At 51.9% G+C, this 23955-nt stretch overlaps 1 protein-coding gene across 2 annotated transcripts in view; it reads right to left on the bottom strand.

The window, feature by feature from the left end:
- The window catches only part of SFSWAP (splicing factor SWAP), a 67780-nt gene that overhangs the window by 41416 nt on the left and 2409 nt on the right, over nucleotides 1-23955 (bottom strand). The window contains exons 2-7 of one of the 2 annotated variants that reach the window (XM_082699345.1): nucleotides 23270-23439; nucleotides 22556-22687; nucleotides 18075-18160; nucleotides 12204-12429; nucleotides 11185-11291; nucleotides 10629-10761 (exon numbers count right to left, since the gene is read on the bottom strand). In XM_082699345.1, the coding sequence (XP_082555471.1) occupies nucleotides 10629-10761; nucleotides 11185-11291; nucleotides 12204-12429; nucleotides 18075-18160; nucleotides 22556-22687; nucleotides 23270-23439 (854 nt within the window). The remainder of the gene's footprint in view (nucleotides 1-10628; nucleotides 10762-11184; nucleotides 11292-12203; nucleotides 12430-18074; nucleotides 18161-22555; nucleotides 22688-23269; nucleotides 23440-23955) is intronic. The other variant, XM_082699346.1, reaches the window with a different exon arrangement.

Genomic DNA, 23955 nt, shown 5'->3' with positions numbered 1-23955 from the left:
AGCAGCACCAAGGGCCCCTAGGACACGAAGGCCCAAATCTTCCAAAGCTGGAGGGACAGTATCCAACCACGGTTCTAGGCCTGTCCAAACTACCACATGCGAGAGCAGAATGAGGGGACCTTCAGACACTTGAGGACTAAAATATCTCTGCTCCCGCGTACCCCTTCCCGTGTATGCCACTGGAGCATAAGCTCCAAGAGTGCAGGAGTAAGGCATTCCCGCACCCCAGGAAGCTCAGGCAGTGACCCGGGCCATCGGCGAGAAGCCAGAGAACAGCAGGCTGCAGGCTGCAAGCACAGCCCCTTCACATGGGCGCGGGGGCGAAGGGGCTCAGCAAACAGCCGTGGGTGTCCCCGGAACGCCAAGCACGACCCGCAACAGACCAGAGTGCGCACCGCTCCAAGAGCGCCCGCAGGTCACCCGCTGTGTCTGAAATGACGATGTGCTGGGAGAGGCAGCCCACCACCCGGCGGCCCCGCGGATGCCAGGCCGGGCAGTCACGGCAGCTCTGTCTGGGCGACGGCTTCCAGCACCTGACAGCTGGGGCTCTGTGAATGCAGGCCATAAAGACAGGCCCCAAACTTAAGAGGAGTCAGGGGAGGAGACTGATGAGTAAGCCATTTCGGAATCCTTCTGTGAATTTCAATTATAAAGTAGATTTAATCTATCAGTTCAAATCACAAGTAACCAGAAACGAAACACTTACGGTAAGTAAAATCTGGGGTGTGAGAGGAGCACAAATGAACTCAATTACCACCCGTACCAGCAGGAAGATGACCGAGAAAATCTGACCAGCAGTACGGACCCGTGACTGACGGGCACAGGGTAACCACTAAGAGCGCAAGGACAAACGGCTGAAAGTGAACCGTGAAACAAGTGTGGGGGGTCGACAAATGCTTCTCAGAAAAAGCATTTGTTACATGACTTCAAAGTGTATTACTTGGACTCAAATAATTTTAAAAATATCTTAATTACAATCAGAGAGAGAACAAGCTTCTGACTTTCCGCCGCCCCCGAACGTCAGGGAGGAGGCCCAGAAACAGCCTTATTCCTACTCCTCGTCAAGGTATTACTGCGTGTGTCCATCCAGCCACCATTACTAAATACGTCCTCGCAGGAGGGAGGAGTCTAGGGGCTGGAGGCCCCGCGATACCCATGACAGACCAGTCCTGCCCTCCTGCTGCTTCAAGTGAAGCTATAAAGGAAATCAGATGAGAAACAAAGTAAGCTCAGACTCTGAGAATGGCCAAGACAACATGAAACCCTGTGAGAAGGACATGAATTGGGGAAGACTATCAGCACAGCCAGGGGAGGTCTGACCTGAGAGGACAGTGTTTCAGGCCAAGGAGGAGCCCGTGCAAAGGCCCTGTGGTCAGATTTGTGGTCAAAGGCACATTTCAGGAACAGGAAGAGCAGACTGGGGGGCAGTGGAGGTGAGTTTCTGGAATCTAATCGGGATGGGAAATCACAAGGAGGTTCTCAGTAAAGAGATAATGACACGGGGTTCACCTTCAGGATCACACTGGCTGCATGGGCTGCAGGAAGGCAGCACGAGGACCACGGGCTGCGGCAGATAAGGCTGCTGACAGTCAGCGGCTGAGACCATGAGTGGACCTGGTGAGGAGCGCCAGACTTGGGGGGGAAGATCCTGACGGAGGTCCCCAAGGGCATACAATGTGATTACACGTGGGTGTGAGGGACTAGAAGACTCTGGCCTAAACTGGGGGTGTGAGGGGAAGTCGGGGGTCCTGCCACAGAAGCTGTGGATTCAAGATGTCTGCTGCCCAGCCCAGGGGCGACGGCAAAAAGACAGAAAGCGGGGGCTACAGACACAGATCTGTATCAACAGGATGTGAGAACGTTTCCCAGGAATACAAACAACATACTTGAGAGCTGAATTTTGCCAAAACTGGTCTTTGCTGTGTAGGATTTTCATATAAAAAGAAGTCAATAAAATGAAGACATTTATATTCAAGTAAGGTCTCTCACTAATTCTGGGATAGAGCAGGAGTTGGCAAATGTTTCCTACAAAGAGCCAGACAGTAAATATATTATTCCTTGTGGACCAAGAGGCAAAACTGGGGGCATGATATACTCAGAGAATAAGAAAAAGTCCCACACATCTTTTAATTGATGAAATTCCAAATATAATAAAAATACTGGAGTGGTTTTTTGGGGCATACAGGTGTACAAATGGGAAGAAGGACAGTCTTTTCGCAAAGAATGACACTTCACTTAACTGGGGTTCAAAGCAGGCTGTAAAGATTGGTCGCACATGCCCAGGCAGCGCCGGACCCGGCCTGCAGGCCTCCCACCTGGCAGCTTCATTCACGTTAGCTACACCTCCCTCCCCTCCACAGACTGGAATATTTGTTTGTTTTCAAAAGTCACACTTCGGAATCTTCTAACCTCAGCGGTTAATAACTTCAAAAGTATATTCGAACATATGGGGAAAAGACACAGGAGTAACAACGGTCTTCAGGCCCACCATTATCTGGGTTTCTCTGTATTCCCTTCCCTTCTGCGACCACACGTTCAGGGGTTCCTGAGACACGGGTGGATTGTGGGGAAGGATGGGAGGCATATTCGCAAACACTCGGGGGTCTGATCTCCAAGTTGGGTTCACAGCCATCCAATAAACACACAAACGTGCAATACTGCAGACAATTTCCCAGTTCACAAATGAGGTGCCTTTACACATTCAAGCTAAAGCGAGACTTCAGGGCGCAGGGCAGGGAGGTGAGGGGGGAGCCACTGGGTAACAGAAGTGACTGCACAGGCCCCGGGGGCGGGCACAGCAGGATCACGACCCTCCCTGGCCCTCCCTGGTAGTTAAGAGCTGACAGACCAGGATCAGAATAAGTAACTTTCATGGTGATCTCACCAGGTAACATAAAACTCTACAACACTACCTCTTCTTGGGGCGCCTGGGTGGCTCAGTGGGTTAAAGCCTCTGCCTTCGGTTCAGGTCCTGGGATTGAGTCCCTCATCGGGCTCTCTGCTCAGCGGGGAGTCTGCTTCCTCCTCTCTCTGCCTCTCTGCCTACTTGGGATCTCTGTCAAATAAATAAATAAAATCTAAAAAAAGAAATCTTTAACAGGTGCCTGGGTGGCTCAGTGGGTTAAATGTCTGCCTTTGGCTCAGGTTAAGATCCCCGGGTCCTGGGATCGAGTCCTGCATGAGGCTCCTGGCTCAGCGGGGCGCCTGCTTTTCCCTTACTCTCTCTGCCTGCTGCTCTGCCTGCTTGTGTTCTGTCAAATAAATAAAATGTTTTAAGAAAAAAAAAACAAAAACAAAAGGAGACTTGTCTCAGTCACCAAAGCCTTAGACTGTGAAAATCTGAACGGCTGCCGCAGTGACAAAGAATGCCGTCTGTTCAGCGGGAAAACCACCCAAACGCGTCAGTTCCGCCCTAGGAATGCAGGACTCAGGGATGTTCCGCCAGTGCTTGAGAGCCATCGCTCTCTTTCTGGCAAATAACACCTTCTTCTAGAAAGCTTCTTGTCTCCACCCACTACGTAAAGCCTTCATCAGGGACCCTCACACAGCAAGTTTTGAGTTTTCAATACGGTATTGGGTTTGCAGCCTGTTCCATCGAAACAGGCTCTAGAGTGTTCTGGGCGAAGAGAAGGAGCAGCCCAAGCGCGGGACCTGAAACGCGGGTGGAGGCGCCTGCAGACGCGTGGGGACGGCCTGCCAACTCGGGGCTCAGCCACTCCACACCTGCTTGGGGGCATTTTGGGGCTGTCACAGGAGAGCCCAAGACGGGCTTTCCGGAGAAGGCTGCACTTGGAAAGGAAGACAAAGGGTCTCGGAGGCAGTGGAACGGTGTCAAGGAAGCGCCACGGCGTCGGGTAAAAGGCTCGGACAGAGCTGCCGGCGCGGGCAGGACTCGACCAGGATGGGTGCAGAGCTGTGCGGCCCCCATAGCCCGGCAGCGACCACCAGTCTGGACAAAAACAGCACGCAAGCAAGCTGGGAGTTTTCGGAGCCGCAGATGAATCTGGTGAGAGAGAATTCGACAGAGCACAAAGGAAAGGGGCGTGAGCCGCCCGCGCCGGACACGGCCCCAGTGGGGCTGGGTAACTGGGCTTGCAGCCGCTCCCGCGCAGCCCGGGAGAACTCACGATGGTTCTGCATTTCAGCCGCTGAAAACAAAACAGAATGTTTCAAGACACAAACGCCCTCTGGAATTTAAGTCTGGGCACCCGTGACCCCGGTCTGCTGCAGCTCAGCCACATCCCTCGCCCTCCCGCCGGTGCTCAGCCCACAGAGACTGGGGACCTGCAGGACCCAAAACGTGACATGAGGACCCTCCCAGCAAGTCTGCAGACCGCACTGTCGCACTGCAAGAATGGGAGGCCCCAAACCACACCTTTCCGGAACCAACACATTTTAAACGGCAACGGACAGAAGAGGTGTGAGCGAGAAAGCTGGTCACCGACACGGAAGGAGATGGACAGAGATGGATGGACCCATGAGAGAGACTCAATGGAAAACAGCCTCCAGGACCCAGAACCGAATCTCCGAATCTCTCTCCAGGACAACGGGGAAGTGTGCGCCAGGTCACCAGGCATCCAGCCAGAGCACGCCAGGCCCCTGGTGGCGAGGTGGGGGAGCGGCTGGCCCCTTCCTCTTCCCAGCAACGTCCAAGTCCAGAGCCCTCTTGGCAGCGCTCCTGGGCTCCAGGCAATGGGACCGCGTACGGTTCTCTCCGCCACGGCGCTCAGCGACCTGACCAAGCTCCGAGAATGGCGGCTAGGGGCAACGCGTGACAGCCAAGCAGCTAACAACTCCACATGACGGGTCGGTGGCGGCAGCCGGCTGGGCCAGGAAAGACCAGGCTGGATGCTAGCTTACAAAGTGGGGAAGGGAGACGCTGCCTGAGAACCGTACACCCCGACCAGCTTTCCTGTCTGCACCAGGGCAGGGGCACTTCTCGGGCACGTGAGAACGCATGAACAAGACCCTCACGACATGGGCCCGCGAGGCCTGAATGCGCAGAGACGCCCCGGCGGAAGCCCAGCCCTCAGGAGGGAGGCCAGCCGGCCGGGGCCAGGGCAGCAGAGCGAGCAGCGGCATGGCTCCCGCTCTCAGCACAACACAAACACGGCTCCCTGAAAATCCGGAGTTGGGGGATGGAAAGGGAAGGGACTTAGGAGTATTTTTTTTTTTTAAAGATTTTATTTATTTATTTGACAGAGAGAAATCACAAGTAGACGGAGAGGCAGGCAGAGAGAGAGAGGGGGGAAGCAGGCTCCCTGCTGAGCAGAGAGCCCGATGCGGGGCTCGATCCCAGGACCCTGAGATCATGACCTGAGCCGAAAGCAGCGGCTTAACCCACTGAGCCACCCAGGCGCCCCGATTTAGGAGTATTTTAATTCCCTCCAGTTTCCCAGTTAATTAAGGACATCTAAGATAAAAACAGAGCTTTTAAAAAAATCTACAAACTCGATCTCCTTAAATGTTCCCCTAATCTCCAGAACAAAATTCTTGATGTACGGAAGAAACTTTTATCTGAAAAATCAGCAACCACTTCCCTCTGGTTTTTGATTATAGGGCCTTCTGCTAAATCCAAGTAAAATTTAAAAAGCTCACTTCCACGTTAACACAGGTATCTCTCTCTGGACGCCCAGCCTTCTAATCCCTGCTCGGCACCGAGCTCATCTTGGCGCCCCGGCTGGGGGCTTCCCCTCTCCCTCGCCTCACCACACTCACGTCAGTGTCTCCCGCTGCGTCAGGGACGCTGCCTCATGGTAAAAATGTCTATTTCTGGGTGGTGGAATCCTGGGTAATATCTTTACTTGCTTCCTTCCACTTCTCTTCACTTACAATATAGGCATTTTTTTTAAAAAAGGGTTTCAAAGGTAAACAAAGCACTTCAAGGTCATGATTTTGCAGGAAAAAAGAAATGCTATGAACAACCCCAGCAAAATCACACTTTAAAAAAATAGCAGAAACAAGAAAATATCTAGTCTAGCCACACAATACGGTTTCATTTCACTTCAGCTATTTATAGAATGAAACATGAATAAAACTGGGTTGGCATTTTATTTTTAAAAAACTGCATGCACCACCAGTGGGCAATTTTTCAGTATCACTGTTTCCTGCATAATTAACTGTATTTACGACCCTCTTCAGCAAAGATTTACAGCTAAATAGCAGGAGAGAACCAAATAACAGAGAATGACTGTCAAGCTAATACAAGCGAATTGTTAGTTTTACACGTCTCTATTTAAGGATCTTTTAAAAAGAATTCTTTCCAAATAAAAACAGACGATTTTCTTCCAAGGATGCCTCCAACCAGGAAAATCTCTCGCTGGAAAGAAGTCAATCCCAAGCAATGGCCTGAGGGGATTCTTAATCATGGGCTAATGGGAAGAATGGGAAAAGCTTGGTGACTCCTGCTCTGATGGGCCCCGTGCGCCCCAGGCTCCTGTGGGAAGAGCTGACAGTGCTCAGACTTCGTGTTAACAACACAGGCCTGCAAGAGCCCCTCGGGGTGCTGGGGTAGTCTCACAGAATCATCCCACCCATCCTTGTGCTTTTTCTGGGAAGGGGACAGTCACCAACACAGTCCAAGAGGCACAGCCCGGCGGGTGATGCAGTGGGTCCCCACGGAGCCCCACTCCTACAGGTCAGCTGACCTGCTGGAGGCGCTTCTCTCCTTCTACACCTGCTCCACCCCTGGCCCTGCCCCTGTGCACGGACTGGGTCCCCTCCGTCCTCTCCAGAGGACATCCTCTCCCAAGGGCACACGGGGCATGTCAGTCTCCCACCAGCACTAGAAACCTGGCTTGCGAGGACACTCCCGTAGCCCCTTCCCCCCGTGCGGGTCCGAGGCAGACAGAGGCCGCCAGCCCACTAGCACTCGCTCCCGCCGCGGCGCAGGTCCCACCAGCACGGCTTCTCTGTGACTTCTCCCATCACGAAGGATTTCAAGCTCACTAATGTCAAATAACACTTTCAACGGCACAGAAACCCTTACCGCACCCCAAGGCTTACACTTCTTGTGTTCGCGCGTGCTGCCCAGGGCCCACGACCGTCTGGCATCCTGCACATGTGCGCTGCAGTCTGGCGTGACGGTGACCCTGGCTCGCACTCCCCGTGGACCGGGCTCTAGAGCCAGCAGGATCGATGCCATTCGGGAGAGCCGCGAGAGGAAACCTTGGAAAAAACTGGGTGGCCATGATACCTCCCTGAATTACTCACACGGCAGCCTGTGTTTCTGCTGCACATTTTTCTCTCCCATTTGACTATAAAAGCTGTTGGTGTGCTAGACCCTTCTGCTTCCTCAATCAGTTTTTCTCTCTTAGCAGAATCTAGTCATCTGTTGGCTTTAAGAACAGAATCCTTCACTGGTTAAAGTCCCCTGACTTCGCGGAGAGCTGTCCACGCAGCACCTCCGCCTGGAAGCCGCCAGGCTGCTGGGTAGAAGGCGGCCTCTTCCCCGGGGACCCCCTTCGTCCAGGCTGCCTGCAGCTCCCTCCCCACCCACTCCTGAGCGTGGGTCTCAGGGCTCTGGCTCACGAACACTCAGAAGGCGCCCCTGGTTTACGTGCAGGGCAAGCCGGTCACGGGACACGCTGCACCCTAGGGCCGGGAGGCTCCTCTCCAGCAGTCTGGGCCTGTTTGCCCAACAGAGCTCTCCTGTGAAGTGATTTCTTCCACAGAAGCTACCGTGAGGACATATTTAATTAAAATTTATGCAAATGGATGGAAGGACAACTGTGCAGAACCAGGGAAGAGAACGGGGCGTGAGAGCCGTCACATCACAGATGCCACCCAAACTCTGCTCTGGGTGCCGGCGCCCCTCACCACACGGCATCCAGTGCGGAGGGGGGCAGCTTGGCACACCGTCCCAGGCGACTGGCCAACGGCCCAGCTTGTGTCCTCGTCATGAGATGGTTCAGGGCTGCAGGCAGCACTTCTAGACCGGTTCTTAGCACAGAGCTGGTTTGAACCACCACCTCGTCAGGCCCCAAGAGGTCTCCCCTGTAACACTTCACGGCCCACCTGACCGGACTCATTTCCCTTCACCGCACCTCCTTCTCAAACCTTTCATATTCTTGTTTTGTATTTTTTTTTTTTTAAATAATCATAGAATCTACAGACGAAAACAAACATCTTTGAAGACCTGAATACAGGTGCTCACACGTACTTGTGCTGGGGCTCTTCCGGAAACTGATCAGTGTGTCCAGCCGTCCGGGCCTCCTGCCTCACCCCACGAGCACTGGACCCTGGACCATGGCCACTGCGGCGACCCTGGGGCTGATGCTCTCGTCCCCACGAGGCACGGCCCCTCTCCCTCTGCATAACCCAGCTTCAGAGGGCCCACGCTCAGGCGTGCAGTTCTACACCGTCTGCTGTCCAGTTTCTGGCCTCCCCACGTCGACGGGATGGCTCTCACGTCAGTAACAAGGTGCTGCCTGAAGTGCGGACACCTCAGTCTGCCTCCCTAGCCTCTAGGCAGCCCTGACCTCTGCTGAGCACAGGCTCTAGAGCAGCTCTGGGACAGCCTGTTGCCCTCGCGCCTGTGGCCCATAAGGGGATGTCTACAAGCAGCACCCACTGGGCCACGTGTTTTCTTGGCCTGCCTTGCATTTTTACAAAATATGATCTCACTGCCAACACTTGCAAATCCAGAAAGTTCACCTGAACGTTTTAGATGTCTTGCCTCTCTGCAAACTCTGGCACCCGGTCCCTGACTGGCACAGCCGCGATCCACCCGTGAGCTGCCACGGGTCCTGTCAGCGCTGTTCGCTCAGCTCTTGGGTTAGACAGCTGAGCTGTGAGGCTGAGCACCGGGCGCGAGTGCCAGACACCCGAGTCCCAGACACCCCACTGCACCCGCCTCTCAGGCTGCGCGGCATGAGGAGGCGGACGCTAACTGGTGCCCCCTGCTGGAGAACTTCCGGGGGGGGGGGCTGGGGCCCCTGCAGGGAGTCGCACCTGGTGCACCTGCTGTTTGTCTGAGGAGGGACTGGCATCAGTGGGGCTCTGCGAGCCCACAGGGAGCCTAAGTCACAGAGCAGCCACTGGGCTAGCTGTGTGGCGGGGTCCCCCAACCCAATGCCATGGGGGCAGCAGACATGCTGCCCGCCACCACGCTCGCGACTGAACAGTACGTGCTCCGTGACAGAGTGACGAGCTGGTGATGGTCACCCTGACCCCAAATTTCCTCTTCCGTGCCAGACAGTTGGACAGCTCCACAGGCGTAGTGCATGCACACGGACAAGGGGTTTCACTTGCACAAGTTCGACGACGGGTGTGAAACAGGAGAACGCGGAAGCCGAGGGATGTTCCACTCAGCCAACTTCGATGGTCACTCCTGGCTCCCACTCACCTACGGGGCCCTGTCGTCCACACAGCACTGCCCGCCGTGAGCACTGCAAACCCCCAGTCCTTCACAAGGCTCTTTCAGGATACGCGCATTAAGTTCCCTCAAGTCACTGACCTGTAAAGCCTGCAGATGTCACTTCAGCCCATCAGTCACACACAGCCGCGGGCCGCGCCAGCACAGGGGCGCAGGGGGCTCTGGCTACTCTTTCGGACAGACACTCAAATAATGAGCAGCCCAGGTCTTCAAAGAGAATTACTTTCTGGATGACCTCTTGCCCTCTGTGACGAGCTTTAGGGATAGATCACCCAATCGGCTCTGTCGGTGCAAGACCACGAACCCCCACAGCCATCCTGAAGCCTCTGCCCTCGTTCACTGTTAACTTCCGAGTAACTTTAAAAAGGTCGGAAAAGAGACCGAGCTCCAATACTTTCAAATGATTAGAACAGAACCTCAAGATTTGCCTTCCATTAATAATCTTCTGATGATTGGGTGCCTGGGTGGCTCAGTGGGTAAAAGCCTCTGCCTTTGGCTCAGGTCATTATCTCAGGGTCTTGGGATCGAGCCCCGTATCAGGCTCTCTGCTCAGCAGGGAGCCTGCTTCCCTTCCTCTCTCTCTCTGCCTGCCTCTCTGCCTACTTGTGATCTCTGTCAAATAAATAAATAAAATCTTAAAAAAAAAAAATCTTCTGATGATTAAGAAGACGAAAGGCCAGCAAGCAGGCTGGACAGGAGGGAACGTACGAGCCAGAATGCGAGGCGCACACTGCACGCTAGCTCGGCTCGGTCTCTTGCAGGAAAGCAGCCATGCGGACAGCGCCACAGCCCACCAGTGTCCACGCTCCTTGGGCTTCGTAACAGAGCTTCGGCTTCAGTTAGGGCCGTGGCATGTCAGACTCCAGCCCCTGCAGGCCAGGAGAACACACGACACTATCCTCTCTGTGAGGGTCAAAGGGAGATACCAGGCATGGCTGCTTGGATGGGAGGGGCGAGGCGCCCTCCAAAGAAGGGCACAGTCCCCAAACACCTGCTTTCTGCCCTCGCCCTACTTCTTCACCCTCCCTGGAAGGCACGGCTGACACTGCACACAGAGCAGCCATCTGTCACCATTAGGGGCGCACGATAGGATGAGGCCACATACTGAGGACGGCTACCCACGAAGACCCAAGGGACCGAGTCCTCCCAGCACCTCCACCGGCCCCGCGCTGCATGCACGGCTGTCATGTTGCCCGGCTGGGTTGGCCGTGCAGCAGGCCGCAGGCCAGGAGGCGCACAGTGAGGTACTCACAGTCAGCGGCGTACTCCGCCTGGGAGGGCTGCGCACTGCCGTCTGCCGAGGGGGGGGTGGGAGCGGGGCTGTCGGCCTGGGCTTTACGGACCAGCGCAGCAAGGGGGTGATCCGGATCCACCACTTTCAAAGGCTGCAGACAGAGAGGATGTGTGGTCACATCATTCCCATACCCAGAGTCAGGGGGAACCCTTTTGTGGCCAAGAAGGATCAACTCAACCCCAGAACACAGTGTTTCGGAGCATGGTGGACGTGCTTCAGGACACGCAGAGAGCCCGAATGACCGTGGCCATGCTCTATGTGGCTCCTCTGAGTCCCAGGGGAAGCGAGGGAACACATGGCTTCCACCTTCTAGTAACCACTCGGGAAAGGAAGGCGGCATGGCCACGACTGTACTGCCACCCATAAAAGTGCGAGCCACCAAGCAAACAACAAAAATGCAAAAGAGACTTTGATGATGATAAAGTAAGATACCAAAAAATGGCCACTTCGAGATTTCCCAAAACTAGACTAACAGCAGTTCTGTTACGGCATAAAAAACGCAGAAGATCGAAACCTTCATCAGCTCCTCCAGGCGGTCACACTTCTTGGAAGCGAAGAGAGACGGGTGCAGGTAACTCCCATCTCCTTCATCATCGTCATCATCAGAGCTGACCCCCGACTCTGGAAAGCAAAAGCGAGTTTCAAGATTCTGGTGTGTGGGGGGATACAGGGCACAGCTACGCGACGCGAACACTCAGAAGCAGACAGAGGCGGGGCTGCAGGCAACCGTGCGGCAGTTCTCCACCCGGGAAGCACCGCTGGGAGCAGCCCCCGCAGCACGACGGCCCGACGCACTCTGTGGAAAGCGGGGGACGAAGACAGGCGTGCGCCGCGGGCCCACCCAGCATAGCCGCCCAACGTCCCCTAGTCTAGGGCCGTTGAAAATGGCAAAAGGTGCTGATGGATGAAAGGTAGAACAAGGCAACAGATACTTTAGAAAACTAACAGATGCGAGAACATGGGATCTGTAACCAAGGTTTGTACAAATGGATCTGAAAACCCCGCTTCCTCGGCAGACGTGTACAGAGACTGCTGTCCCTGAACATTGTGCAAAAGTTACTTGGCCTTTGTGGTAAGAATTCCCAGTTTAGGTATTTGATAAAAACAACAGCTTAAGGTAGACACGAATAAAAAAGGGAGAGTAGAACTAACTTCCATTTTTGTGCACACGTAACTTAACCTCAGGCCCTAAAGCCGCGTGTGCCTGTACGGCGGGAACCGTCCCAGGAGGCAGATTTCCTCTTGTCTCTGGGAAACGTCAAACAGCCAAAATGAGAGGAAAAATTTCCAACCCAGATGATTGTGTTCTGATAGCGCCAATATTTAATTATATTTCACTGTCTCTGGAAATAATTAAGAATCTAGTGTGTTGTCAAGGTTTCCTCAAGGAGAGCTTCACCCCACCCTAAACCCCAGCAGCGGGTCTGATGAACGCCACAGTGTGGGCCGCATGAACATTCTGGAAGCCCTGCAGCGCGGGCTTTTCCCCCCGCACAGGCCCCACGTCCACACAGGACACGCAGTCGCACATACTCTTTTTCTCTTCGGTTCTGTTTTCTGCCAGCACCGTATAGCGTCCTTCTTTCATGGCTTTCTGAATGAATTTGTAGTAGGGGTTGAGGTAGTGATCAAAGCGTAGAAAGTCGAATTGAGAGTTTCGGGCCTGCTTGGCTTTCAGCATTATTTCAAACTGTGCTCCCTGTTTACACACGAAATTCGCTGTGCGCTCAATGATAGCGTGCATCTTGGCTGTTGGTGGCTATGGAAAAACATACACATTCACATGATCAATTTTTCCTCTTTTTCACTGGCCACATGACTTAAAACAGAAGAAAAACCTCGTTTTACTGTCAAATACATGAAGAGACATTTCAAGGGGCACTCGGATGGCTCAGTTAAGCGGCCGACTCTTGACTTCAGCTCAGGTTAGGATCTCAGGGTCCTGGGATCGAGCCCCACGGAAGGCTCTGCACTCAGCGGGGAGTCTGCTCATCCCTCCCCCTCTGCTCCTCCCCTAACTTGCATTTTCTCTCTCAGATAAATAAAATCTTTAAATTAAAAAGAGAGACAGAGACCCATTTCGGTCAGAAGAGCCCCGTTTGAACAGCCCCTGGTTGGTTCCACGACACTTTGGTCTGTTTCTGGATTCTGCAGTATCTCACAGGGAGAAAACTCACAGACCAAGGCAGGCCACTCCAGCTTTGAGCAGAACTGACTCGAGGCAACCTTTTTTTTTTTTTTAAGATTTTATTTATTTATTTGACAGACAGAGATCCCAAGTACGCAGAGAGGCAGGCAGAGAAAGAGGAGAAAGCAGGCTCCCCGCCGAGCAGAGAGCCCGATGCGGAGCTCGATCCCACGACCCTGAGATCATGACCTGAGCCGAAGGCAGAGGTTTAACCCACTGAGCCACCTAGGTATGCCTCGAGGCAACCTTTTTTATACCAACTCACTGTACCTCCACATTCAACAGGTTCCACGATGGGGTTGGAGGCTGTGAACCCTCAGAAGCTGTATGCAAATTATGGGCATGTGCATGTTTCTAGGCAGGGTGTACACATTCACCCAGTTTCTCAAGGCTCTACACAACACTCCTCTCGCCTTCTGAGCTGGGACTAGATTTCCTAGCTTGGGAAGCAGCCTTCTTGGGCATCTGAGGAAAGCCCCATGTGCTCACCTGCTCCTGCACCTCACTCACGCCCACACCACGTGGGCACGGTCTGGCCACAACAGGGAGGGTCTGTCTCACCCGCAGGAAAAGAGGGCACCACCTTGCTGCCTCCAAGTGAGGTCACTACCAGGAATCAGACCCTGCCAACCGGTTTCCTGCCCAAGCTGCAAAGTTCCCTCCACCACACGACACGCTTGGCACTTCCCACCCACCAATGGAGCTCGTCAGACCAGACACTGAAAGCCACACTCCAAAAATACTTTTAATAATAACGAAGAGATTAACACTTAGAAATTACATGCAAATAAAGTGGGAAATCATCCATTAAAAACGGGCAGTTAAGTATTCAAGATGCTTTCTGTAATTCCAGAACCACGTCCTTCATAAAATTTAAACGCCTTAATTCTCAAATTTAATGCCTGAAGTGATACAGTCCTTCACACTTAAATAGGGTAAGTACCTACAATTAAAGTTATTTACTGTTCCCAAAATAAACTAGATTCCACGTCACAGGCCCACTGTGCCTGGAGTACGGATCCGGAGGCAGACTTTCAACGGCTCGCGCTAACAGCAGGATTAATCTTCGGATCTGTGTTCCACGCACACGTCGATCATTAACAGTGAATTCAGAACAGTGACCTTGAAAGGAAACCACAATGGCCTCTGTGGAGAGGCGCTCTCCGCCAACCACACTAAGCTGCTGGTTTAAAATCCCTAAAAGGAGGCCTATTCATGGCACAGCAGCGTGGTGAAAAGACGCGGCCACAGCGCCGGTGACTACAGAGAGAGCCGTGCTGAGCGCACTTCTGGGCCTGCTCCCAGAGCAAGGGGGTAACAAGCCGCACCTGGTGGGAAGAGTCGGCCCTCCTCATGTCGCTGTCCTTACGCAGGTCTTTTCCTATTTATACCACGAGTTTCCTTTCCACAGAGTGGGATTTCAAGGACATACACGCGTATATGATATGTTACAAAAACTAACGATAAAGGGGGAAATGCTTGTCTTATACAGGGAGGCCTTTGGTTTAAGAAGGTGCCCGAGCCCAAGAAGATAGGCTCATGCCTCCTCGCTCCTCCCGGATTACAGAAAGAGCTCCAAAAACTGTGGGTGGGCGGTGGGAGATGGAAGAAGGTGAGAAAGCCCACGCCCGTGTCAGGTCTCCGAACAGCTCCGGAAAAGCAGGGGGACCAGGATGGGGTGGCAAGGGAAGGGGAGGCAGGGTGAGCCGTGACGGGCCCCGGAGCGGCCGGGCTGGCCCTCTCCTCTGCTGTGATCAGGGAAGGAAGAATCAAATGCCCACTTCATTCACAGCCCAAAATAAATACTACATCAAGTCACAATTCAATTGTTGAAAAACCCCCACAAAACTATAAATGCAACAGCAGGAAACAGGAAAATATTTTTAAAATCTTAGGAGTGGGAAGGGACTTCCAGAACAAAATTCAAAATCCTGGGGCTACAATGGGACCTCGTGGCGTGTGTTACTCCACAAACACAACTACATTCTGCGAGGAGACAGATGTTGGAGACAAGGTGCTCGGAGAACACACAGGCACGGCGCACTCGGGGCACACTCATCACACATGAACAGTCCTTACGGGTCCCAAAGAAAAGGCAAGAACTCCACAGGATGCTTCCTGTGCCCCTATCCTGGGGTGACAGAACTGCTGAATTATGATGACAATAACACTCTAATCTCATGACAACAACACTCTAATCTCAACACCCATCAGCCAGAGCTCTGAGCCTTCTAGACCTCAACGTGTCTCCAGTGCACGGCGGCCAAGCTGCCCAGGCTCCCGTGCTGCGTGGACGGAGGACAGGAGCAAAGCACAGAGCACGTGGTCGGCAACGGTCCCCGCACGGCCCTCACCCAGAGGGGGAAATGTTGAGCATGATGGCAATTACACACTGAGTCCTGCCCTGTTCTTCCTCTGGTTCATAAAGTGTGTTCGGATGAGCATGCTTCCCCCAGAAAGAACTTCTGACCGGATCTGTGGGGCAGCAGCACTTGCAGCCCCCGTGGCTGACCAGAACAACCCTCCCTCCCCACTCCCAGCGGAGCTCTAGGTGTGCGCCAGGTGTGGGGGCACACAACTCAACACGAGCAGGTGGGGGCAGCGTACACCCTGAATCAGGACCAGGCACACAGAGAGCTCAGGAGGTGACCAAGATGGGCATCCGGGTCCCTGAGAAGGGGACAGAGGCTGAAAACACAACCCTGGGACAGACGACGCCAGGCTATATACCAAGGGAGAAACACAAGAAAACACACACAGACTCGCCAGGAAAAGCTAAAGCAAAGCTGTGAGGTCACTGTAGGGGCCTGGTGGGATGTGGAGCTGGGAGGGCTGCTGGGGTTTCGTGGAGGACACCAGCAGCCGCGGCCTGTCTCGAACACCCACCGACATCTGTCTCCCAAGTGCCACGATTTCTAACTACTCACTCTTCACACATCCCACGGTCCCGTCATTAGGCTCTCCTCCAAAAGCCCAGTTTCAGCATCAAGAATACTCCAGTGCCTGCTTTCTTTACCGAGAGAGGGGCCCCCGTGCACAGAGGCAGCACCGCTCCCCCTCCTACAGGCCAGAAGCTCCCACTGCAAGCACCCCGTGTTCCACACCGTCCCCCAAACGTCACAGTGTGAGTCACAGACCACCAACCGCTGCCCCCAAGCCCTGACGCCAGTACGAAGGGGATGACCCTGTCCAGCAGTGCCCCAACAGTGCTCAGACATGGTTTCCACAGAATCAAACAATGTCCCACTTGAGAGGCCGCTCTGCGATACTATCACAAGAAACTCTTCAACATCAAGAAGGCAAATTACTATTCTGGTCTCCAAAGGGGAGCGACTATTTTTAGCTCCAGGAGACCATTAAACAGCTTAGGGACGCTTACTCTGGCTGAGAATGCAGAGCCATTAAATACTTTAATAGAAAGTAAACAACGCAATAAATTCTATTATACTTCCACATTTATATCTGCATAAAAGTTTAAAAATAAACTTTCACATAAAAATAAATAAAATTCCATATAGTCAACCTTAAATAAAAGCTTTCAGCATTAAATATAGGTAAGGGAGCAACTTGTTTTTAATGGGTCTCTCATGTAAAATAAATAGCACACTCCAGAACAAGAAGGAATATAACCCAGAACCACACACAGGAAGCCTAGTAACGTAAGTCTCAGGATAACCGACATTCAACTGGCACATTCAGCTTTAGCTGAACGCTGGAAACGGGGAAACAAATACAATAATTCCTGCCAGCAAAATCCACAGACATGGGGCACCTGGGTGGCTCAGTGGGTTAAGCCTCTGCCTTCGGCTCAGGTCATGATCTCAGGGTCCTGGGATCGAGCCCCGCATCAGGCTCTCTGCTCAGCGGGGACCCTGCTTCCCCCTCTCTCTCTGCCTGCCTCTCTGCCTACTTGTGATCTGTCTGTCAAATAAATAAATAAAATCTTTTATTTTTTTTTAAAGATTTTATTTATTTGAAACAGAGAGAGAGAGATCACAAAGAGGCAGAAAGACAGGCAGAGAGAGGGGGAAGGAGGCTCCCCGCAGAGCAGAGTCCTGTGGGGCTCGATCCCAGGACCCTGAGATCATGACCTGAGCCGAAGGCAGAGGCTTAACCCACTGAGCCACCCAGGCGCCCCAGTAAATAAAATCTTAAAAAGAAAAAAAAAAAGGCACAGACATTTCCAGTCCTCCTTGCACGAAGACTGAGAAAGCGAAGGAAGACAGGGTGTGAGTGTGTAAATGAAGGACGGGACGGATGCAGGCTCTGCCACTTGCCATCGACACGTGAAAACAGGGCTAGAACCTTCCACCAAGAGTTCGGCCCCCCATGCACCCAGAGGCTCAGAACCACGGCAGGCCTGCGTCCATGCCACTAGAAATGCAGTCACAAAAATGTCACGGGAAAAACCACCCGGAACACCTACATCATCCCCCCGCCCCACCCCTGCGGAGTGCGCCCAGGCAACACTCCGGGCCCTCCCCCGCACGGCCACGGTCCTCTCCTGCGGAAGGGCGCCAGGCACAGCAGCTAGCGTATGGGCCTTTAGCATTACATGACACAGAAGATGCAAAGCAGCCAGTGCAGGGCTGGAAGTGTAGGAGACGCCCAGGGACGCCCACCGTAACCCAGCCTGAACCCCTTAGGACGCAGATGGAAGAGTGGCGTGAGGGGAGCGTGAACCGCTGCAGAGCACTCAGGCCCAGACGAGTTCCGCCCAGGCTTCCTCCGGAGTGCCAGGTGGCCTGGAGATGCCACTGGGCCTTCGTCCCCAGGGACGGGAAGCCTGGGCACAAGAGCAGCAAGGTAAGGTAAAGGCATTTCCCTTAAGACCCCGCCAAAGCCACCCTGGCAAATGTCAGGATAAAGCCACTTCCCCACAAGCCACACTGCCGTGATCGAGACTGTTCTTGGGCCTGAATGTGGCTGACGGCTTCCTCGCCGCTCACCCTGACTCGCTTCCTCCACTCTGGTAAATGTGCGGGCTTAGCCCTACGGCCCCCAAGGGCCAGCTCCTTGAATCCCTGATGCTCTGGGTTAGAATTCCTCCCTTTCTCTTCAGAGGAGGACAGGGTGTGGTCTGGTGTCCGTGACTCACAGATCTGACAGCACCACGACCTTACAGAGCCGTCAGGGCTGCGGCCGGCTCCCTGCGCCCAGCGCTCCTGGCCCACAGCGGGAACGATGGGCAGCACCGGGACAGGAGGCACACGTACCAGCTCCACATCAGGCGGCACGTTCAGCCCCACGGGGGCAATGAAAGGCTCCTCGTTTTCCTCTATGTTTTCAGCCTCATTTTTTTCTGTATAAAAAGAAAATATAAAAAATAAAAAACTTCAGAACAACAACCAGGAAGGAAGGCAGCCACCAACAGTAAGCAACGACAGAGGGACCAGAGTGAGTGGTGCTCCCTGGTTCTTCACCTTCGCATCATCACCTCTAGAGACACGCGCCCGTCTCCTCTCCCGCCCCGCATGTGCCCGTTGGGCGTCACAAACCCCCTCCGGATGAGGCCGCTGAGGCACGGAGCTCTCCCGGAGACCCAGCTCCAGGCATCTCCCCCCAATGCGCCCTGCTTAGCGAGCGCTCAGCCTGCAGTCAGTTCTCCCCGCTCCCAGCTCTGTGATCTGTGTGTTTAACTGGCACTAAGACCTCCTCTGGGTTGTTTCTGCGGGATCCCCAGGGAGACAGCACAGCACGGGTGCCCGACCTCCAGATGGTACACTGATTTCACCATCAAGCCGTAGGGCCCTTAAGAGTAATGGGCAAGGGGCACCTGGGTGGCTCAGTGGGTTGAGCTGCTGCCTTCGGTTCAGGTCATGATCTCAGGGTCCTGGGATCGAGTCCCATATCGGGCTCCTTGCTCGGCAGGGAGCCTGCTTCTCCCTCTCTCTCTACTTGTGATCTCTCTCTGCCGAATAAATAAATAAAATCTTAAAAAAAAAAAAAAAAGAGTAACGGGCAAGACTTCTCGACACACGCAAACCACCTCCCTACCATCAATAACCAGACGCCTCTTTCCCATTTCCATCTACAAACAGCTCTATCCGCTGTGGCTCACACAGGACACTGCTTGTCAGAGCCTCCTGAATCAGAGGGGACCTGCATATCTCACAATCTCTCAGGGGATCACTACTGAAAGGACATAGTGAAATGTACAAAAACCTAAGGGAAAACTTATCAGAGCTAACATTATAAAGGATTTCATGACACACTTAGGTTTTCCTGCCAAAAAAAAAAAAAAACCATTAAACATGCAATCTTCATCAAAATCAATGTTTCCAGGGTGCCTGGGTGGCTCAGTTGGTTAAGCAACTGCCTTCAGCTCAGGTCATGGTCCCGGAGTCCCGGATCGAGTCTCGCATCAGGCTCCCAGCTCCATGGGGAGTCTGCTGCTCCCTCTGACCTTCTCTTGCCTCTCATGCTCTCTCTCTCTCACAAATAAATAAATAAATAAATAAACTTAAAACAAAACAATAACAACAACAAAAAAAATCAACGTTTCCACCACATGTGGTTTCTTGATGAGATGAACAATTTTGAAGGTTTCCTATCAAATCTAATTCTTCTACGAAGCTAAGGAGGGCTTATAAGCAGGCTTCACTGTACCTAAAAACCTGGGAATTCTAGTCTGATGAGATACGGGCGGATGAACACCGTCCGTTCCGTCTGTTTCTGCTTAGGCAGCCTTCTTCTCCCCTAAGAACTAGAGACACACTCAGACCTGATGGCTTCGTGCGATCAGCAGCCCTGCAGCCCGGCAGCAGGGCCCAAATGGCCCATTGTGTTTGCAGGACACCGGACACCCTGGTTTGCAAAGCGTCAAGGAGCAACTTCAAATCTCACAGTCTCCCTGAGCCTGGAGCTGCTGCTCCCGGAGTAGCGGAGCCTGAATCAAGAGCTGTGTGGGACACGAGGTTACACCGGGCTGCTCTGTCCTTACACACACCTTAATTTACAGAAAAATGGCTTTAGTAGCACAGAACAACACACAGCCATTGCAATACTCAGATTCAAATTCAAATCCCCTTTTCTCACAAAAAAGATCTTTGATAATGATAGGAAAAAAACGGGAAAAGGAGAATCTGCCATGCGGGAGTAAGAGGGGATGGTGCACAGACACAAAGCTGCCGCCGCCGGCTTACAGCATGAAGCTTCAAGTGTCCCCAGAATGCCAGCACGACAGAGCAACTTTGAAAATTAAGGAATATTTAGACCTGCTGATGGCATCAAAAAAAACCCCAAACCAAAACCAAAACCAAAACCAAAACCAACTTTTTTTTTTTTTTTTAAATAATGCAGCACTGAAGTAGAACTTGTCAGTGGTACTGGGCACCAACCTGAATTCTACTGTGTGCAGGTACGCGCGGCGTTTTCCTGCATTAGCATAAGCAAAGCACAAAAGGCCGAGAGGTAAGTTTCACATGGGCCCGACTTTCACTGGAAAAACTGATCAGCAGGGCGCCTGGGTGGCTCTGTCCGCTGAGCGCTGGCTCTTCATTTTGGCTTGGGCCAGATCTCGGCTCCTGGGATCTGGCCCCGAGCTGGGCTCTGCACTCGGCTGGGCTCTGCACTCGGCAAAGTCGGCTCCAGATTCTCCTTCTCCCCGTGCCCCCCCACCCCGTCCTGCTCAGGCACATGCTCTGTAGTGCTCTCTCTCAAATAAATCTATCTTCAAAAAAATTTAATCAGCATATAAGGCAAAGTCCTGAGGACGACTACAGAAAGGAAAATAAATTATAAAATACTACAGAGAACTTTATGTTTAAGAGAAAGCATACTGTAACTTCGAGGGCAAACTAAATAACACTGAAATTCTTAAATTTCAGTAATTATAGAGAAGTTGAACTATACTGAGACTATATCCGACATGTGTAAAAGGGGTTGGCAACTTTCAGGACAATGCCGGACGGTAAGCTCACTTCCGGCCACACGCGCCCTGTGGGCCAACTACTCGACTCTGCAGTTGAGACACAGAGGCTGCCCAGACGCTGCGTGAACAAACCAGTGTGGCCGTGACCCCATGGCACTTCTCTGACAAAACCTGCCGGCTGGGGTGATGGTGGCAGTGTGCACAGCTCTAATAGAGAAGGTTAAGAAATTAGTATTATGGATTTTTCCAAAGATTGTCACTTGACCTTGCAAATGACATTTGGCTTTTATAAATTTCCATTTTTCAGGTACAAAGTTATATAGTGCGTATTCCTTCCTTCTGATGAAAAACACTACGTGTTTAAAGCAGACGTAATGCACACGATTCGGGAACAAAACGGAATCTACTATCCGGAACTCTAGCAGAGGTAAGTGTGGACAAAGGAGTGAGCGCTTACTTCTGGACCTGTAAGAACGTTCCCACTGCGTCCTCACTTCTGAAGGCGTGAAATGCCTTAAGGAGGCTTTAACTGATCACAGTCCCCATGACAGCTGTAAAGTCTTATCACAAGCTCCTCGGACACAGCCACACAGCCGTGACCGCTGCACACAACGCAGAGAGCAGGAGGAGGGGAAGGGCAAAAAGGAAGCATCCATGCAAGACCGCCCTCCGGCGCGTCCACTGAAGGCTGCAGGAGCCCCCAGGCGGCCGCACCAGGCTGGGCAGACCATGGTGCATCACGGAGCGGTCGTAACCACTTTAGACCTGTGAGGAGGTTTGCAACTGAAGGAGAAACCAATTAAGTCCAAACAACCAAGTGTTAGCCCTAAAACGAAAGCCCTGGTTGATGTGATTCTAGTTCATTATTTTAAACATTCGAATAGAGTTAAACATTCAAAATGTTAAAGTTCTCCTTCCCTTTAACATTTTTATCTGTTTATTTTAAGCTCCACACCCAAGGTGGAGCTGAATTCTTGGCCCTGAGATGAAGAGTCACGTGCCCTATGGACAGAGCCAGCCGGTGCCCCACACAGTTCTCCTTCCCCTTAAAGAGTGTCCTGCACACAGTGACCCAGCCTTACAGTTTCCGGCTCACGTTGTCATGATTGATGTTAGTGTCTGATCGCTGCACAAGGCTGTGACAACGGTGCTCTCAGAGTCTACCGAAGCGACAGGGTATATGTTCCTGTGCTCACAGTCCAGCTACTTTGGGGCACTCTTTTTTAATTTCCAAAGTTCCTAGAGTTAAAGCAGCAGAGGAGGATTTTAAAGTGTTCCATTTCACATCACAATGACTGCGTACCACCGCACGGGCGCACGTGCTGCGGGTCCTACTGAGTCCAATTGGCAGGGGGGTGGGTCCTCCGGCTCTTCCCCGCTGAGCAGCAAGCGACTCCACAGCCAGCCTTCTGCTGAGCCCGGCTGTCACTTCAGGTGTGGAGGGCACAGGGAATGGGGTTCACTCGAGGGCAGTTACCGCCTACTCTACTCTTTCAACACCCCGAGGGCAAATCACCGGGTCTCATGAGTTAAGGAACAAAGACTCCAGAGTAAGTCATTTCCAGTTACCGGAGTCCAAGCAAAATCTGCGAAAGGCAATGAGGTCTAATGCAGACATGAGCCTGCAATCAGTTTCCACCTCCAAGAACACTTAATTTTCTGGCTTCTAGCTCTGTTCTACTCCGAGAAGGCGTCTGCTAATGGTGCCTGCGTCGCCGTGAGGTGACAAGTACTCAGCGGCCGCACCGGAACCTTGAAGACCTTCCCACTGCGTATGCCGCAGCCGCCAACGCTACGTCACCCGGCGCAGTCTTCTCCCCTCACCTCTCTGTTTAGAAGGTTCCTCCTCTTCTGTGGGCTCAGACGGGTCATAGTAGTCACTACCGTAGGTGAAGCCCACCGCGTTATAGGTCCCATCCTCTGCCAGGGCTTCACTCAATCGCTTGTATTCTTCCTCTTGAATAAAAATGAGAATTTTATTAACACAAATGGAAACTTACTGAGAAAAATTTTACATATTTCTAAAGTTGTGGCTATCAGTAAAGCATACAACACACTTTTTTCAGCCTCTTTTGGAGGCAAACATGTTTTTACAAATTCACACCTCACATCTATTAATATGTACTTTTGCCAGTACACGTTTACCACAGATAGCAGAATACACGTCTTTTGTGGAAAATTTCTTCCTGCTGAGAAATTTGGGGATTAAGAACTGTATTAAAGATTGTTAAGGCAAAGACAAGAACATCAATTTTAGTTTATACGATACTGTTAAAGAAGAACAGTTAAAGAGTTTGGTTTTTGTTTTTTCAAATCCCAGTCTGCCCTCAAAAGCTGGGAAAATTCTTTGTGGCTCTCTATATATAAACTATCCTGAGGTCCTCTCAGAACGCAAAGACTCCTGTTTTTCCAATCCACTGGGTACTGTCAAGATAATATCAGAAAGAGTGAGTATAAAAAAATGAATGGGAGTAAATTTTAAATACTTAAAAAATTTTAAAAAGTTTGTTGCTTAAGTAAGTTTTTCTTGAGCAGTACCTTGCCTTGCCTCCTCCTCAAGCAAGTCCGTATGCAAGGCTAAATACCTCTCCTCATCACACAGGGCATCTATTCGTGCCTCCTCTTCAGAGAGCTGGTAATCGCGGTTCCACGTGGAATACTCAGCATCGTACTCAGAAAGGTCATGCAGGTGACCGCGCCCATCATATCTGTAATATGAACACGCTGGTCACTGGGAAGAAGTTAACGTCTAGGTTGGTTCGTGTGGGATGTTTCACATATATACTTACCAATTAAAACAAAGAAATAAAAATATTAAACATAAAAGAATCTTGTCAGATTTATATTTAATTTGGCTAGTCCCATCTCACCTACTTTTAAAACTCAAGTTATCTTAACAAAGTCTAAATTCCTTTGTATAATATGATAAGGCTTATAATTAAAGTAAACAATCCTTTAACAGCATAAATGGTGCCCACTTCACTGGCAGCGCTTACCGTTTATGATTTGGTCAACCATTCAATGCCATTTGCAAAAAAATAAAAACTAGAAATTTTTTTTCTGAGAAGTCAAATATCATAGCTTACATTCACACAAACCGAATACATAAATACCTATCCGTAAGAACCCAACGGTCGAAATTTCCTCGCTTCTTTCTGCTAGTCCCGAACTCTCAGGAGAGATCTTCACCAAAGAAACTTGCGTCCATGGGAGGTAAAATCTTG

The sequence above is a fragment of the Mustela nivalis genome (genome assembly GCF_964662115.1).
Source record: "Mustela nivalis genome assembly, chromosome: 14".
NCBI lineage: Eukaryota > Metazoa > Chordata > Mammalia > Carnivora > Mustelidae > Mustela > Mustela nivalis.
The sequence above is the reverse complement of the archived record's forward strand: the minus strand, read 5'-3'. Positions and strand labels throughout refer to the sequence as shown.